Raw genomic sequence first — 18,554 nt, 5'->3', positions numbered from 1 at the left:
TCCTATATCTAGAAAACTCCACAATCTCAGTCCAAAAGTTTCTTAAGCTGATAAACAACTTCAGCAAAGTCTCAGGATACAAAATCAATATGCAAAAATCACTAGCATTCCTATCCACCAACAAAAGTCAAGCAGAGAGCGAAATCAGAAATGACCTCCTATTCACAATTGCCACAAAAAGGAATACAGCTAATTAGGGAGGTGAAAGATTTCTACAAGTAGAACTACAAAACACTGCTCAAAAAAAATCAGAGATGACACAAAGAAATGGAAAATGATTCCATGCTTATGGATAGGAAGAATCAATATTGTTAAAATGACCATACTGCACAAAGCAATTTACAGATTCAATGCTATTTCCATTTAACTATCTTTGACATTCTTCACAGAACTACAGAAAAACTTTTCAAAATCATATGGAACGAAAAAAGAGCCTGTATAGCCAAGGCAATACAAAGCAAAAATAACAAAGCTTGGGGGCATCACACTACTCAACTTTAATTTATACTACAGGGCTACACTAACCAAAACAGCATGGTACTGGTACAAGAACAGATACATAGACCAATGGAACAGAATAGAGAACCCAGAAATAAGGCCAGACACCTATAACAATCTGATCTTTGACCAAGCTTTCAAAAACAAGTAATGGGGAAAGAATTCCCTATTCAATAAATGGTGCCAGGATAACTGCCTAGCCATATGCAGAAGATTGAAATTGGACCCCTCGTTACACTATATGCAAAAATAAACTAAAGATGAACTAAAGACTTAAATGTAAACTCCAAAAGTATAAAATTCCTGGAAGACAATCTAGGCATTACCATTCAGGACATAGGCATGGACAAAGATTTAATGACCAAGATGTCAAAAGCAACGACAACAAAAGCGAAAATTGACAAATGATATCTAATTAAACCAAAGAGCTTCTGCTGAGCAAGAGAAAATATCAAGGGAGTAAACAGACAACCTACAAAATAGGAGAAAATATGCACAAACTCTGTATCTGACAAAGTTCTAATATGCAGAATCTGTAAGGAACTTAAATCAACAAGCAAAAAATCATTAAAAAGTGGGTAATGGATATGAACATACACTTCTCAAATGAAGACATACAAGCAACCACCAAACATGAATAAAATGCTCATCATCACTAGTGATCAGAGAAATGAAAATTAAAACCACAATGAGATAACCATTTCACACCAGTTAGAATGGCTATTATTAAAAAGTCGATAAACAACAGATGCTGGTGAGGGTGCAGATCAAAGGGAATGCTAGTGCACTGTTGGTAGGAATGTAAATTAGTTCAGCCACTGTGGAAAGCGGTTTGGAGATTCCTCAAAGAACTACGAGTTTACCATTTGACCCAGCATTCTCATTTCTGGGTATATACCCAAAGTAAAAAAAAGCATTCTACCCAAAGACACATGCACCTGCATGTTCATTGCAGCGTTATTTCAAAATAGCAAAAACATGGAATCAACCCACGTGCCCATCAATGTTGGACTGGAAAAAGAAAATGTGGTACATATACACCATGTAATACTGTGCAGCCATAAAAAAAATCATGTCTTTTGAAGCAAAATGGATGTAGCTGGAGGCCATTATCCTATATAAAACGAACAGAAGCAGAAAACCAGATAGTGCATTTTCTCACTTAAATGTGGGAGCTAAACATGGGATACTCATGGGCATAAAGATTGGAACAGTAGACACTGGGGACTACTGAAGGGTGGAGAGATGGCGGCAGGCAAGGGCTGAAAAACTATGGGTACCATGTTCACTACTTGGGTGATAGGATCATTCATACCACAAACCTCAGCATCATGTAAACCTTTGTAACAAACCTGCACTTGTACTCCCTTATTCTGAAATTTAAGTTGAAAAATAAATAAAATACAAAAATTATTTTCTATTGCTTGCTTTCCTCCCTCCCTTTATGTGTCAGCATTTCTTCTTTATTTGCAAGTTTTATAATTTTCTGTCGAAAATTAGACATTTTGAATAATATGCTGTAGCAACTCTGGATACCGATCCCTGTTCCCACACCCCCACCTCTTGCTAGGGGTTGTTTGCCTGATTATGTACTTAGTACTTTCCCTAAATTAATTCTTCAAAGTCTTTTGTTTTCTCCAAATTGTTTATCTTCTAATGTCCCTGTTCAGATTTTTTTATCTTGGTTTTTTGTTTTGGTTTTGGTTTTTTTGTTTGTTTGTTTTTTCCCTTCTGACTGAACCGGGATGCCCCCGGGCTTGAATAAGCCACCTAGTGGTAAAAAGTTGTGCTTATGACACCTTACCCAGTTATATTTTTACACTATTGGATATATGTGTGGCTTGGGAGCTGCCATCGCAGTTCAGGATATTTGCATTTCTTTGACCCACATTCAGCCAGAGACTAGTGTATTGGAAGCTCCCTCCGTGATTGCACATGAGAGCGTGCAGCCTTGGGCATGCACGCGGTTGTCCAGACTGCCATGTATGAACCTGATTTTATTTTTAGCTTTGTTTCCTAGGAATTGCCCCTGGACCAGAGCAACTTTTTGTTCAACAATTTGTTAGAGGTTACATTTAAGCCCCTTGCGCCAGTGAGTCATGTGACCTGTGTTGATGGTCTGTCCAGCTTGTGATATGCTTTCATTTCTTCCCCCACTTTCTGTTCTGCATGCGCCTGAGTGGTTGTGGCCTAGCACATGTGCATAGCTTTCTTGACTCCCATAAAGAGTCCCAGGAGGACTCTTTTTAGCCATCTCTTTCCCTATTTATCTTCAGGCTGTTCTGCCATTTTGCTTGTATTCTAGAGCCTCCAGCCTCCTCTTAATTGCTCTCCACCAAGTCCACCATTATTTTCAGCAACATTCTTAGATGTGGATTTTTACATTATCTGTTTCAAATGAAGTCAGTCCCATCACACAGAGCTGCATAGCATTTGTACTTATAGACTGCCTGTATTAGTTCGTTTTCACGCTGCTGATAAACACATATCTGAAACTGAGAACAAAAAGAGGTTTAATTGAACTTAACAGTTCCACATAGCTGGGGAGGCCTCAGAATTATGGCGGGAGGTGAAAGGCACTTCTTAACATGGCGGTGGCAAGAGAAAATGAGAAAGATGCAAAAACGGAAACCCCTGATAAACCCATAAGATTTCATGAGACTTACTATCAAGAGAATAGCATGGGAAAGACCAGCCCCCATGATTTGATTACCTCCCCCTGGTTCTCTCCCACAACACGTGGGAATTCTGGGAGACACAATTCAAGTTGAGATTTTGGTGGGGAGACAGCCAAACCATATCACTGCCTTTCAACCTGGGAAGAATCCCTGTGCCACTGCACCAGAACTGGGGCAGGTACCCACTTTTTCCAGTGACAATCTCTGTTCTGTCAGTGGGCATTGAGGGGAGGTAGCAGTCTATGATCTCCTTGGCTTGCTCCTCTCATTGTAGAATCTCTGACCAAGGAGTATGTTGGATGGAGTTGATCAGGAACCCAATATTTTCAGCCTGCCATGTCTGGTATAGAGTTTCCATTCTACAAGTGGGGGACAGGGTAGAGGAAGAGAGTACGACTTCTCAACCACTCTTGCCCGAAACAGGAACTGAGGGGCAGGAGGTAGTTGGATGAAGTAGGTCATGGCTCAAATATCACAGACTTTCAATGTTCTTAACAAGGTTTAGTAGTTTTTCTTGAATATTTTTCTGCTTGCTGTCCTCCCTTAAATGCGTTCCAGAGACTTTAAATGATTAATTTTTAAAAAATATGTAATTTTCACCAGTGAAATCATTGAATCATTGTTTTATTGTAGAGAGTGTCTGTCAAACTCCTTACTTCTCCATTCTTAAAATCCCAAACCCGCACATAAGTTTCTATTGTTTGTTTGATCTGTTAAAATGATGAATTGTTGATTTTTGAATATTAAACCAAACTTTTGTTACTGGGATAAATTGTGCTGGATTAATGTAGTATCCTTTTTATATATTGCTAGATCCAATTTGCTAAAATTTTGTTAAGGATCTGACACCTGTATTCTACTAGTGATATTAGCCTATACATTTCTTTTCTCATGATGCCTCTGACTGCTTTTTCACCAGAGTAATGCTGACCTCGTAGAATGAGTTGAGAAGTATGCCCTACTATTTTATATTTTGGAAGAGTTTATGTAAGATTGATATTATTTATTTGTTAATTTTTTGGTAGAGTTAACTAGTAAAGTCATCCTGGACTGGAGTTGACTTTGTGTGAAAGCATCTAATTGTAAATTCAATTTTAAAAATTGACCCATACTTATTCAGATTATCTATTGCTTCTTGAGTGAGCTTTTGTAGTTTGTGTCTCTTGAAGAATTTGTGCATTTCATCTAAATTGCCAAGTTTTTGGCATAAAATTGCCATAATATTTCTTTATTATTCTTTCAAAGACTATAGGACCTATAGGGATATCCCTTCTTTCTTTCTTGATATTGGTAAACTGTATGTTCTCTTTCTTTGCTAACCAGTCTGACTAGAGTTGTGTCAATTTTAGTGATATACTTGAAGAACCAGCTTTCAATTTAATTGATTTTCCTATACTGTTTCTCTCTTTCCTATTTCACTAATTTCTTCTCCTATCTTTGTTTTTTCTTATGTTATTTTCCACTTACTTTTCTGTTTCTTTTCCAGTTTCAAAACATGGAAACATAGGTCATTGATTTTAGACCATTCTTCTTTCGTAATATAAAATTTGAATGCTATAAATTTCTACTTAAGCACTATTTTACCTGCATCCCACAATTTTGATAAGTTATATTTTCATTTGCATTCAGTTCAAAATATTTTCTAATTTCCCTTTTAATTTGTACTTGGATCTACAGGTTTTTTAGATTTAAATTTTTTGGTTTCCACATATTTGGGGATTTCATCTATATATTTACTAATTTTCTTTCTACTTATATCAATTACCTTGAAAGGCGTGCCAAAATCTCCAACTCTGATTGTGGATTTGTTTATTTCTCCTTTCAGTTCTATCAGTATTTGCTTCATATATTTTGAATTTCTGCTGGGAGGGTACATAAACATTTAGGATTGTTATGTTTTATTGATGAATGAACATTTAGGACTGCTACATTTTGTTGATGAATTGACACCTTTATCATTATAAAATCACCCTTTATCTGCACTAATGCTTCTTATTCTGAAGGCTACTTCATCTGATATTTATATAACTACTCCAACTTTCTTTTGATTAGAAATTGCATGGTACATATGTTTCCATCCTTTTACTCTAATCTATTAGTCTGTTTGTATTTAAAGTGTTAAGGATTGTATGGTTTTTGTAAATAGCATGTGTAGTTGGGTCTTGAGTTTTTATCAAATTTAACAATCTTTGCTTTTTAATTGAGTGTTCAGGCCATACATATCTATACGGATAGATTTAAATTTACTATCTTGCTATTTGTTTTCTATTTATCTCACATTTTCTTTCTTTCTCTTTTCCTCTCTTCTTTTGGATGAATTATTTCTTCATGTTTCATTTAACCTATTTTATTAGCTTATTAGGTATACTTCTTTCTTTTGATTGCTGTAGGGTTCATAATATTCTTCAAGTGATCACTGCCGACTTCCAATAATATTATATCCCATCACATGTAGCATAACAACTCTGTAATAATTAACTTCCATTTCCCCTTCATATGACTAATATGACTTCTACTATTTTTATCATATATACCTCTTTCACATATATTATTAGCCCCTAAATACATTATTGTTTTTGTTTTAAACAGCCAACTATCTTTTAAAGAAATGTTAAGAATAAGAAAAACAATGTTGTAAATTTACTACATATTTATCTTTTCTGGTGCTATGTATTACTTTGATCAAATTCAAATTTCTATCTTGTATCATTTTCCCTTTGCCTTAAAAACTTCTTTTAACATTTTTTATCATGCTTCTTCTCTGGTGAAGACTTCTTTTGGCCTTTTAAGTCTAAAAACAGTCTTTATCAATTCTTCATTATTCAAAAGTATTTTTGTTGTGTATAGACGAGTAAGCTGGTCATTTTTAAAAAAATTTTATTATACTTTAACTTCTAGGGTACATGTGCACAATGTGCAGGATTGTTACATATGTATACATGTGCCATGTTGGTGTGCTGCACCCATTAACTCATCATTTGTATTAGGTATATCTCCTAATGCTATCCCTTCCCCCTCCCCCCACCCCACGACAGGCCCCAGTGTGTGATCTTCCCCAACCTGTGTCCAAGTGTTCTCATTGTTCAATTCCCACCTATGAGTGAGAACATGTGGTGTTTGGTTTTCTGTCCTTGCGGTAGTTTGCTCAGAATTATGGTTTCCAGCTTCATCCATGTCCCTACAAAGGACGTGAACTCATCCTTTTTTATGGCTGCATAGTATTCCATGGTGTATATGTGCCACATTTTCTTAATCCAGTCTATCATTGATGGACATTTGGGTTGGTTCCAAGTCTTTGCTATTGTGAATAGTGCCACAATAAACATACGTGTGCATATGTCTTTATAGCAGCATGATTTATAATCTGTTGGGTATATACCCAGTAATGGGATGGCTGGGTCAAATGGTATTTCTAGTTCTAGATCCTTGAGGGATCGCCACACTGTCTTCCACAATGGCTGAACTAGTTTACAGTCCTACCAATGGTGTAAAAGTATTCCTATTTCTCCACATCCTCTCCAGCACCTGTTGTTTCCTGACTTTTTAATGACCGCCATTCTAAGTGGCCTGAGATCACTGTGGTTTTAATTTGCATTTCTCTGATGGCCAGTGATGGTAAGCATTTTTTTCATGTGTCTGTTGGCTGCCTAAATGTCTTCTTTTGAGAAGTGTCTGTTCATATCCTTTGCCTACTTTTTGATGGGGATGTTTGAATTTTTCTTGTAAATTTGTTTGAGTTCTTTGTAGATTCTGGATATTAGCCCTTTGTCAGATGGGTAGATTGTAAAAATTTTCTCCCATTCTGTAGGTTGCCTGTTCACTCTGATAGTAGTTTCTTTTGCTGTGCAGAAGCTCTTGAGTTTAATTAGATCCCATCTGTCAATTTTGGCTTTTGCTGCCATTGCTTTTGGTGTTTTAGTCATGAAGTCTTTGCCCACGCCTATGTCCTGAATGGTTTTGCCTAGGTTTTCTTCTAGGGTTTTTATGGTTTTAGGTCTAACATTTAAGTCTTTAATCCATCTTGAATTAATTTTGTATAAGGTGTAAGGAAGGGATCCAGTTTCAGCTTTCTACATATGGCTAGCCAGTTTTCCCAGCACCATTTATTAAATAGGGAATCCTTTCCCCATTTCTTGTTTTTGTCAGATTTGTCAAAGATCAGGTGACTGTAGATGTGTGGTATTATTTCTGAGGGCTCTGTTCTGTTCCATTGGTCTATATTTCTGTTTTGGTACCGGTACCATGCTGTTTTGGTTACTGTAGCATTGTAGTATAGTTTGAAGTCAGGTAGCGTGATGCCTCCGGCTTTTTTCTTTTGGCTTAGGTTTTTCTTGGTAATGTGGGCTCTTTTTTGGTTCCATATGAACTTTAAAGTAATTTTTTCCAATTCTGTGAAAAAAGTCATTGGTAGCTTGATGGGGATGGCATTGAATCTATAAATTACCTTGGGCAGTATGGCCATTTTCACGATATTGATTCTTCCTACCCATGAGCATGGACTGTTCTTCCATTTGTTTGTGTTCTCTTTTATTTCCTTGAGCAGTTGTTTGTAGTTCTTGAAGAGGTCCTTCACATCTCTTGTAAGTTGGATTCCTAGGTATTTTATTCTCTTTGAAGCAATTGTGAATGGGAGTTCACTCGTGATTTGGCTCTCTGTTTGTCTGTTATTGGTGTATAGGAATGCTTGTGATTTTTGCACATTGATTTTGTATCCTGAGACTTTGCTGAAGTTGCTTATCAGCTTAAGGAGATTTTTTTACACTTTTTTTTTAAAAGTACTTTAACAATATTGCTCTTCTGTCTTCTGACTTTCATTGTGACTGAGAAGTTTTTTGTTAATCTTATGATTTTTGTTCTTTGAATAATGTCCTTTCTTCTCTGAGGCTGTTTTTAAGATTCTCTTTCACTGGTTTTCAGGAATTTGATAATGATGTGCCTCTCTGTAGTTTTCTTCATGTTTCTTTTTTTCACGTTCACTGAGCTTCTTGGATACGTGTGTTTATAGCTTTACATCATGCTTGGAAATAATTTGGTCATTATGTCAATTATTTTTTTCCACCACCAATCCTGCAGGACTTTAATTATATATATATAAGGACATTTGATATTTTCCACAGTTATTTCATGCTGCATTCATTTTTTTTCCGTTTTCTTTTATGTTTTATTTTAAATTATTTATTTTGATGTATTAAAATTTATCGGTCTTTTTGTAATGCAGTGCCTAATCTACTGTTAACTCCATCTAATTTTTTTAATGTTTAGTAGTCCAATGTGGATCTTTTTTATATTCTCTATTTCTCTCCTCACTGTGTTCATGCTTTCCTCTAACTTCTTGAATATACCTTGTATATTTTGTATGTTTCTAATAGATGCACATTTACCTACTAATTTTTTTATCAGTGTTGTCTCTTGGTCTGTTTCTACTAATTTATATTTCTCTTCATTATTAGTCGTATCGTCCATTGCATGACTATTCATTTTTCGTTGAATGCCATGAATTGTGATTTTATATTGTTGAGTTTTAGATTTTCGCTAGGGTATTACTTAAAATATTTGGAGTTTTGTTCTGAGATGAAATTATTTGGAAACAATTTAATACATCCAAGCCTTGCTTTTAAACTCTTTGAGAATAACCTGTACTTTGAGGCTAATTTTATCCCACTACTAAGGCAATATTCTGCAGTATCTATCTGATGGCCTCTATATCAGGAGAGCTTTTCACTCTGGTTTTGTTAGTGGAACACAAAACATTACCATCCCTATGAGAGCTCCCAAAATTGCCAGCCTGCTCCTTTCTAGTCATTATTTCCTAAGTCTTGGTAGCTTCTTCACATACAGGCACACTGATCAGTACTCACCCAAAGGCTTTTGGGAAAACCTCTACAGCTGTCCTGACCTCTCTCTATCTATGTAGCTCTCTTCCGTCTGATACTCTGCCCCACAAACTCTGGGTGCCTTTGCCTATATTTACTCTAAACTTTATCACCTTATCTTGGTGAGACTGCTGGGATCTGTTTAGCTTCCTTTTGCTTATCCCGTGACCAAGAAAATCTCTCCAGGCAGTGAGCTAGGCACTTGTAGGGCCCATATCATTTGCTTCCCTTTTCTGGGGTCACTGTCCTGTGCTGCCAGTCGTCCATCATGGCCAGAAACAGAAGTCCCTCTATTTTATTTTCTTGAAAATAATGGTTGTACATCTCTGTCCATTGAAATAGGGTTTTTTTATTTTTTTGTTTTTTCAGTAACAGTTAAAAAGTCATTCAGAGCCGAATTGGCTTAATTAGGGCAATCAAACTAGGAGTGACTAAAAAGGAATGAAAGTTATTTTCTCATGCAGCCTGTAAACTAACTCTTTTCTTGCCAACAGGTACAGGACACAATATCCAATCCTAGGACTCCTATATGATGACTACGAATATATACCACCAGGTAGTGAAACACAGACTATTGTGATTGAGAAAACAGAAGACAAATACACTTGTGTAAGTTCACTTGGGCATTTTTAGCCCTATTTTGACTATATATGTACAGCCTTTTAAAATTGAGGTAAAATATCAAATGAACTAAAAACTTTGAGTATTTTTTTCTTTTGAGATTTTCTGTTTCCATTATTGATATATAGTGGGAATTAAGAAATTTTGGAAAGATTCATACATATGGCAATATAATTGATTATTTAAGCTATAATATAAATATAATTTTTGCCCCTCAAAAGGAAGAAGATTAACATTAGTGATATGCTAATTTTATTTATTTTCTTGCCTAGCTCGGTAGTTATTGAATGGGTTCCATTAAAATTTTCCAAAACAGTTTCCCTTTTTCTAAAGCAGGTAGCAAATATCATAGACAATTATGAAGGCAACTGGAAAATGGAGAAGAGGCATGTTTCAATAGAATTTGTCTTGCAATCTTGCATATGGTACTTATTCCTGTGGATTTTATATATATATATATTACATATATTAGGATTTAGAAAGAAGAGATGTTTCTAGCTTCCTCACTAGACTGTAACATCCTCCAGCCTTAAATCCCATAGTTATAGTGAGGTTGCTGAAGAGTACTTTAAACATCATATACTCCAATATTTACTCTACCTTCTACAACATCCTCCAAAATGGCCAGGTGACATGGACCTTAGCATCTTTCTAAGTGGTCCAATCCATTGCTAAGGGGACTGATTATTGAAACCTTCTTATAAAGGACTGAGAGCTACTTCCCTAAAACTTTTACATATTGCTCTATTAACTTTTAAAGTAATGATCATCAAATAGGGGATATATAGTTGTCCCTCAATATCCATGAGAGATTGGTTCCAGGATCCCCTACAGATATCAAAATCTGTAGATGCTCAAGTCCCTTATCGGCATAATATTTGCATATAACCTATGCACATCTTACTGTATACTTTAAGTCATTTCTAGCTTACAATACCTAATTCAATGTAAATTCTATGTACGTGTTATACCGTCTTGTTTAGGAGGTAATAACAGTAAAAAAAAAAAAAGTCTGTACATGTTCAGTACAGAAATGATTTTTTTCCTGAATATTTTCAACCCATCATTGGTGGGGAACCCATGAATACCAAGGGCCAACTATATATTCCCTAGCACAGTTGCTCTCTACAGCAACAATTTTGTACCTTACAGGACATTTAGCAATATCTAGAGACATTTTTGGTTTTCACAACCAGAGGGGTGGGTGTTATTGGCATCTAGTGGTTAGAGAACTAGGATGCTTCTGAACATACTACGATGTGCAGGACAGTCTCCCATAACAAAGAATTATCCAGCCCCTAATAAATAGTGTTGAGGTTGAAAAACTCTGCTAACAGAATGCTCTTGGGTTTTTTTCCTAATTATTATATACTCCTACACTGGTGCAAGAGATTCTAATAGTAAGCCACTGGTAGGGATCATAGGAATGTGTGATATCCTTCTGGTGAAATGAACAGAGAAATGTTTGAGGATTCTAGTTCTCAAATCATACAGATCTGACTTAAAACATTGTGAAAATGACAGCCTTTGACTTCTTATGATAAAATTATCTACCTGTCAAACTACTGAGGTATAAAAGTAGACAAAACTAAATCTATGGCTATTAAATGAAGAAATGGTTATCCTTGTGGGGTGGATACTGATTAAAAGGAAGCATAAGGAGAGATTCAAGGTCTTAATAATGTTCTGTTTCTTTATCTGGGAGATGGTTACATATGCATGTTCGGTTTGGGAAAATTCATTTATTTGAATACTTATAATATGTCCATTTCTTTCTACATGTTTATTATACCTCAGTAAAAGCCTTAAAATGCTTAAGTGTACCGTGGTGAGCAATAGACAAATATACAAATATCAATCCAGTATTCTGCAGAACCTTTTGAAAAATATTTAAAAATTATGCTTCAGATGTATAGTTAATAAAATTAAACATCTAAACATCTGTTAAATAACTTCTAGAAACATCTTTTGGTTGAACAAGCTCAAATATTTGAGTCAACAAAAAAATTCAAAAAGTTTCTTTAGCGCTGAAGCCCTTCTTTAACTACAATCCAGCCATCAATCTTTTAAGTATGGTTGTTATCATCAATGAAAACAACCAATGTTTAGTAATCCCAAAGTAAAAATAACTGCATTTAAACTCTGAAATGTTGTTTTTGTTAGGTCATTAGTTAGCTGAAAATTACTTACTACTAATTATTAACCCATAGAATTTAAAATTGGCCACTCAAAGATAATTTGATGCCCAAAGTTAAGACTGAGAAGCAATTGCTGCCACTAACCCTAACCACATGTATCCCAGAGGTGGCAATATGAAGACCTGCCAAATAAAGTTTCTACAGAATAGTAGTCACTACTTCTCTCTCCATTAAAAATGTGCAGCAGTAAAAATCAAAATTGATATTTGAAGAATCTATAGATACTGATAGCAAGGTCAGAATATATTTAAATGCATTTACAGATGAAAATCCATATTTATTAAGAGACAATTGGACATATTTAAACTCTAAATATTACTAAGAAGGAAATCTACTTAATTGTCCTTCACTCTTGCTTAAAGTCATTTGAAACATACCATGACTAAAGTAAGAAAGACAAATCATTGTTTCATTGAATATATATATATAAAAGAGTGCCACAAAAGTGCAATACATGTCCTTTGGTTTTATACATACCAATTTAAATAATTTTCCATAACTTTGCATATAGTAACAATGACTTTAATTATGAACCAGTTGTAAGATAACCTTTTTTTTTTTCTTTTCTAGCCATGAATGGATCCACTTTAAAGTATTACAACTCAAAGCCGTTTTTTTTGTGTGTGTGTGTCTCTGCATTAGTACTTTGTTATTTTTCCATCACTAAAGGCCAATCAGAATTTGGAACCATGCTGCTACCCAAGAAATCTAATGGAATGAATTAGTTCTGTAGATGACAATTTCTTCACCCATTTATGAGACCTAAATCTTTTCCATAACACTCATGTATTCAGTATAACAACATACTAACTGAAAGAGGGACCTGATTGTTTAAAGTTTGATTGCAGACACTGTAGAACATAACTCATTATGTTTCAGATAAGGTACCTCCTAGATATCAAACCAATTTGTTGGGGTAGAGATTTTACAAGTCATGCCATTAGGAGATTTTCTCTGATATTATATGTGCAGTTCAGTTACAAGATGAAATCATGTTTTTTTAGCAAAAGAGATAAAATACAATTGAAGCAAAAAATAACAGCTAGTATATAATATATACAGTCTGTATTTGCTTTTCACACTAGGCCTGATGACTAAAAGATATGCTTTATTACACGCTATTTTCACCTCTTGAAGATATAGCTAAGTCAAAGGTGATGATTAATTTCATTTAGCAGGGAAGTGGAATAATATCTTTTGAAATAACTAAGTCCACTAAATTATACAGTATGCTATTCTGGTTCTAAGTACATATTAGTCCCTTGGCAAATCTGTTCTTTCAAAGCATACCTTCCCCAAATGAGCCTACCTACTTCTTAAAAAACATATAACACAATATGGTAGTAGTAGGTGTAAGGAAGGTAAGTTTTTTCATAGTGGTATGCAAACATATCATTGAAATATTACATAGATATAAAGACTTAGGGAATAAAAATAGCAACAACAAATACTTGATAGATTTATCCTACTTGGGAGAAATATTTTGTAGCAGAGTATTTAGTATACTTAGAAGTTGATTTAGCAATTGGGCTTTAATGACCTTACAAAGTGAACATAACTGAACACAAGTATTTTTTCAATGCAAGATGAGGATGAAAATTTTAAATTTCAACCCATCTGGCTAAAGTTAAGACTTAGCAAAAATTAAAATGTTGCCTTTGTCCAAGTATAGATTAAGGCAACAAACATATTTGGGTGTGTAATTTGAAGTTTTGGACTGAAATATCTTTGCAAGTATCCACATAAAATTCTGTAATGCCTTATAATTATATTCTAATAATTATGCATTATACTAAGACACCATTAAGAACAGTTGAGGCACTACACTAAATCAAACCATAAAAGAGGAAAAAACTTTTAATGTTCTTTTCTAGAAGTGTTCAAATAGGTCTTGATATGAAGCTAAAAGCCTTATTTATATTATCTTAATATTTCGGCTAAAATGTTAAGCTCCATAACATGAATTGATACAATTCCAATTTTATCAATATTTTGTGATAGAAAAATGTTAATATTCTTCATGAGCTATACAGTCCTTACATTTTTTCCCTTGGTGTAGGAACAATGGAGGAGTTTCTCCTCTGCTAACTATTCATATATGTAACTGTAACAAAAGTGTACTATGTTATGCACACATTACAAATAATATAAGGGGAAGTTTTATTAGCTTAGTAGGAAATTGTTATTATTAAGGTTTAAAAATGAGAACAGGTGTGAGTTTTCCAAAATACTTAAAAATAATAGTGTCAAAAATTCAGGGGCAGTTAAGGAGTCATGGATGGAACTAGAGGTCACTATATTAAGTGACATAAGCCAGAAACAGACAAACATTGCATGTTCTCAATTATTTGCGGGATCTAAAAGTCAAAACAATTGAACTCGTGGATATAGAGAGTAGAAGGATGGTTACTAGTGGCTGGGAAAAGGGGTGTGCGAGGGGAACTGGGGATGCTTAATGTGTACAAAAACTATGTAGTTAGAAAGTATAAATAAGACCTAGTATTTGATAGCACAACCGGGTGAGCATAGTCAATAATAGCTTAATTGTACAAATAACTAAGAGTATAATTGGATTGTTTGTAACACAAATAAATACTTGAGTGGATGGATACCCAATTCTCCATGATGTGATTATTTCACATTGCATGCCTGTATCAAAATATCTCATGTACCTCATAAATATATACACCTATTATATATCCACAAAGATTTTAAAAAGTAAGAAGCCAGCACTTTATTGGCTCACTTGATCCATGGATAGTGAATTGGGGTCATAACAACGTCCTTATCATACTTAACAATTTTTTAAATTGTAATACAAAATGTGATGATATAAAGAGCTGTTCTATATATTTAAATGACTATTTAAATATATGTATTTCTTTTCCAATTTGTGATTAAGATCAATAGAGGTAGTAGTGATATATTTCCCTCTCATAAGTTTCACACTGCTTATCTCTGAAAACTTCGAAGTTGTCAGGTGAGGAGTGCCTATTTATCTAATTTCTATTCCAGTATGTTTTCACTTTAGATTTGTCACATAAAATGGAGACTGCGCAATGACATGCAAAGTAATCTGTTTATGTGTCTAAATAAAATATGTGAAGTATTTACATGGTTTGTGTGAAAGTCCAAGTAGGAAATATGCAGAAGGATTTTTAGCTTAGCTGTATATTTTTGTCAGGAAATTATCATCATGTGAATGTTTATGTTGGAGCTAACAAGCATCACTCTCATTAAAAACAAAACAAAAGCAGAAAACTTCCTTATGTGGACTACTTTAACATAGTTCAACCTCCAGTTGAAGCAAGTTTCTTCTTTAAATTAGAATTTCTTTGCTTTCAAACTTAGATTTCTAAGTTCCATAACTCACTTGTTCCATAAAGCATTCTTCCCATCCTTGTAATGGTGCTTTTGCTGCCTTACTCCTTCTTAACATAGACAGTACAAAAGGAACAAAGTAAAGCTTTAAAAAACTTTCCATCTCACTACCCAATTTAGATCACCTTAACAAAAAGCCATCATCACACATTTCCCATTATTGCAATCTACAAAGATGACATGTTTCTTTTGAAAATAATTCTTTTGAAAGTAAATAATATGTTGTGAAAAGGTTTCCTTATGAGGTACATCTTCCCCACCACATGCCAAAACTAAATTGACTGGATTTCCATAGTACTTTTTGTCCAGTTAAAAAAATACAAAGTATTTCATGCACAACTTAGGATATATGAAATAGTACATAGAAAACATTTAAATAAAGGAAGTAATAAACAAGCGCATCTTTCTTAATAAAACATTTAACAATATTTAGTCCTGAAGAAGACATACTTCAGAATTGTTTTATGAGAAAATTAGATAGCTAGGCAGTCTTGGTAATCTTAGATTGGCCTGACACAGACAATGAGATGTTGTTAAGTTCATAGCCTTTATGTTTGGTTTCCCATCCTACCACATTAAAAAAATTCTTTTTCAAATTGAAGTTTATGTTCCAGAGATCCTTTATGTTAAGGAACAGTGCTTCCAATGTAATGCTTTGATTCTGTAGTTTGTTTGCTAACAGTGTTGAATACTTATAAATCATATGTGCCAAGATCCAATAAGACAGATGAATTTCTTTAAATGGGAGAAAATATAGGCTTTTTGTTCTAGTTCCCTAAAAGGGTCTGATGAGCCAGCCTTGTCATGATGGGTGAATGGTGCTGGAATCTAGGATAAGAGGGTTTTGGAATCAGATGGGAGTGACTAGGACTTACATTATAGGTTAAATGAGATAGTGTCAATATTGTCAATTGGTCCAGATTTTAAAATGGAGGAGAGTTCCCTTTGGGGTAGTTACTTGGGTAATGCTCAAAGAGAAAGGCATAACTGAAACAGGCAAGCGACACATTTTTAGTTTGAGACATCTAGCGCTATACCCTTGAAGTTACAAATTGGCCAATTTCTTCTGCAGGACCTTTAGGAATCTAAAGACCCCTCATAACAATATCCAGTTCTTATCCAGGATCCAAGACTCTAAGAGATCTTTCTCAATCAGTTCCAAATTTACAAGTTATAATTCTTTTGGAAAGACAGGGTGGAGCTGAACAAAGTTGGGAGATTGGGAATGGTCTCAAACCAATTATATTCTAGGGTTCTAATCTAGTCCTGCAGCTTCTCTAAAGCCTTATTAGTTCAAAAAAATCGTACTGTATAGAATTCCAAGCCTAGTCAGCTTTTTCTTGGTTCTCACAAGGGGAAGTTGAAAGAGTTAAATGAGATGATTATTTTGTTCCTCTGCCTTCATAGAGGACGAGTCATTTCCCCCTTGGAAGTAGGCATGTCAAGAATTGTGCTATATCCTTCAAAAATTGTTGCAAATATGTCTGGGATTTGCTACAAATTAAACTAGTGGGGGAAGGATGCATCAAAATAAGCTAATCAGGTGTAAGTGGATGAAGGGATAAGTGAGGAAGAATACAAACGAAACAAGATTAGCCATAAAGTGATAAATGTTGAAGCTGGGTGATGGCTATATAGAGGTTCATTATATTTTTCTATTTTTGTACACGGTTTTCTGCAATTAAAGGGATATATATCTTTAAGGGAAGTTCAAGGTTCAAACTAAACTTGTGGTTGTCATGTAAGAGACAGGAGCAGTTGAACTTAAGGGCCCTATCTGTGTAAGAGTTCCCAAATACTATCTTCTCCATCATGGCATAAGCAATTTAAAAGTGACAATTGGATAAATCCATCTACACATATGACCCTGAACTGTTCTGGAAAAATGATTTTTCAGTAATTCCCAATTTTTTCTTTGTCTTGTGAAGGTACTTTGACTTATAGATCTACATTCTAGGTGGAATCTGTCCTGGTATGTAGGAAAGCCTTATGCCAGGAAAATCTGTATTTTAAAGACAATATTTTGTTTGTAACATGGGCTAAGTTCATGTCTGCTCTACCTGGGCTGGCATTTTCTAAGCCCAATATACAAGTAGAAGAAAATCCATATACTTTTCTCCAGCCCCACTGTAACCATGACAACTAGAATAACCACTTAACATGGCTGCATCGTTCAGCTCCTCTACATTTCTTAGAGCCTCCAGAGTGATTTTCAAAACATATAACAGTACTGTTTTCCTTAACTTTTCCCAAGGACTTCCCGTTTCAAACTTCTCATAGGTCTCATCTCTCTTTTTGTTTTTTTTGAAACGGAGTTTCACTCTTGTCACCCAGGCTGGAGTGCGATGGCGCGATCTCGGATCACTGCAACCGTCTCTTATCACTCCCCCTTGCTAACCATTGTCCAGCCAAAGCTTGTTGCATCTCAGGTTGTTTGCATCTGCAGGTTTCTCTGCCTTGCTCTTCCACAAGACCTTCATATGGCTAGCTCCTTCTTGCGACTCATATCTCAGCTCTAATGTCATGTCCTCAGTAAGAATTCCCTCTGTCCACTCACCCACAACTATCTGTTTAAGCAAAGTAATTAACATGTGGCAGAATTACAGCAGGTGCTTTTGTCTACCACCTTATTACTCATATGGTGGCAACACATGGGAACTTAATAGGAATGAAGAATTGTAGGCCCCACCCCAAATCTATTGAATCAGAATATGCATTTCAGCAAGTTCCCTAGGTGAGCTCTACAGACTTTAGATTTAAGAAGCACTGGTCTAACATGTGAGGCTGATATTTTCCTTTTCTGCTAGTGATTAATTAACAATTAATAATTCAACTGACAAAGAGTCTTAACTAACAGTGCCATATATATAGAATTCTATGAAATGCTCACTGGTTTGAACATAGAAAGTTATTTTTATGCTCATTTGCAGAAATCTTTGCCAAATACACACAACAATACTTTTCCTTTTGAATGTATATTGGGAACATAATTAGATGTATTCACTGCTCAGGATTGTGTCATTTAAGCAAGTTAAGAACTTTTAGTTTTCTCTCTAATATGAAACCTAAGATCTTAAAATGGACACTTTTATTTATAGTATTTCATTATGATTTTAGCAAATAACATACATTCTTAAGAAATATGCATTACATAGTCATCGTAACTGTTTAAATTCCTAGTTCATGTTGTTGTTCATGAACAAAATTCAACAAGACATTAAAGAAAGGACCAATCTGCCTAAGTAACTCTGAAGTGAAGTCTTTTAATAAAAAATATGGAAACTTTAAATAAACTCATAAAACCA

At 34.8% G+C, this 18,554-nt stretch overlaps 1 protein-coding gene across 2 annotated transcripts in view; it reads left to right on the top strand.

The window, feature by feature from the left end:
• The window catches only part of POF1B (POF1B actin binding protein), a 96,777-nt gene extending 82,298 nt beyond the window's left edge, over nucleotides 1–14,479 (top strand). The window contains exons 16-17 of one of the 2 annotated variants that reach the window (XM_057301161.1): nucleotides 9,544–9,658; nucleotides 12,439–14,479. In XM_057301161.1, the coding sequence (XP_057157144.1) occupies nucleotides 9,544–9,658; nucleotides 12,439–12,444 (121 nt within the window). In that variant the 3' untranslated portion in view covers nucleotides 12,445–14,479. Of the gene's footprint in view, nucleotides 1–9,543; nucleotides 10,185–12,438 lie in introns of those variants that run through there. The other variant, XM_024927236.4, reaches the window with a different exon arrangement.
• Nucleotides 14,480–18,554: the final 4,075 nt, after the last annotated feature.

This window comes from Pan paniscus, chromosome X, assembly GCF_029289425.2.
Source record: "Pan paniscus chromosome X, NHGRI_mPanPan1-v2.0_pri, whole genome shotgun sequence".
NCBI lineage: Eukaryota > Metazoa > Chordata > Mammalia > Primates > Hominidae > Pan > Pan paniscus.
Note: the sequence above shows the minus strand (reverse complement) of the source record. Positions and strands in the feature narration are given on the sequence as shown.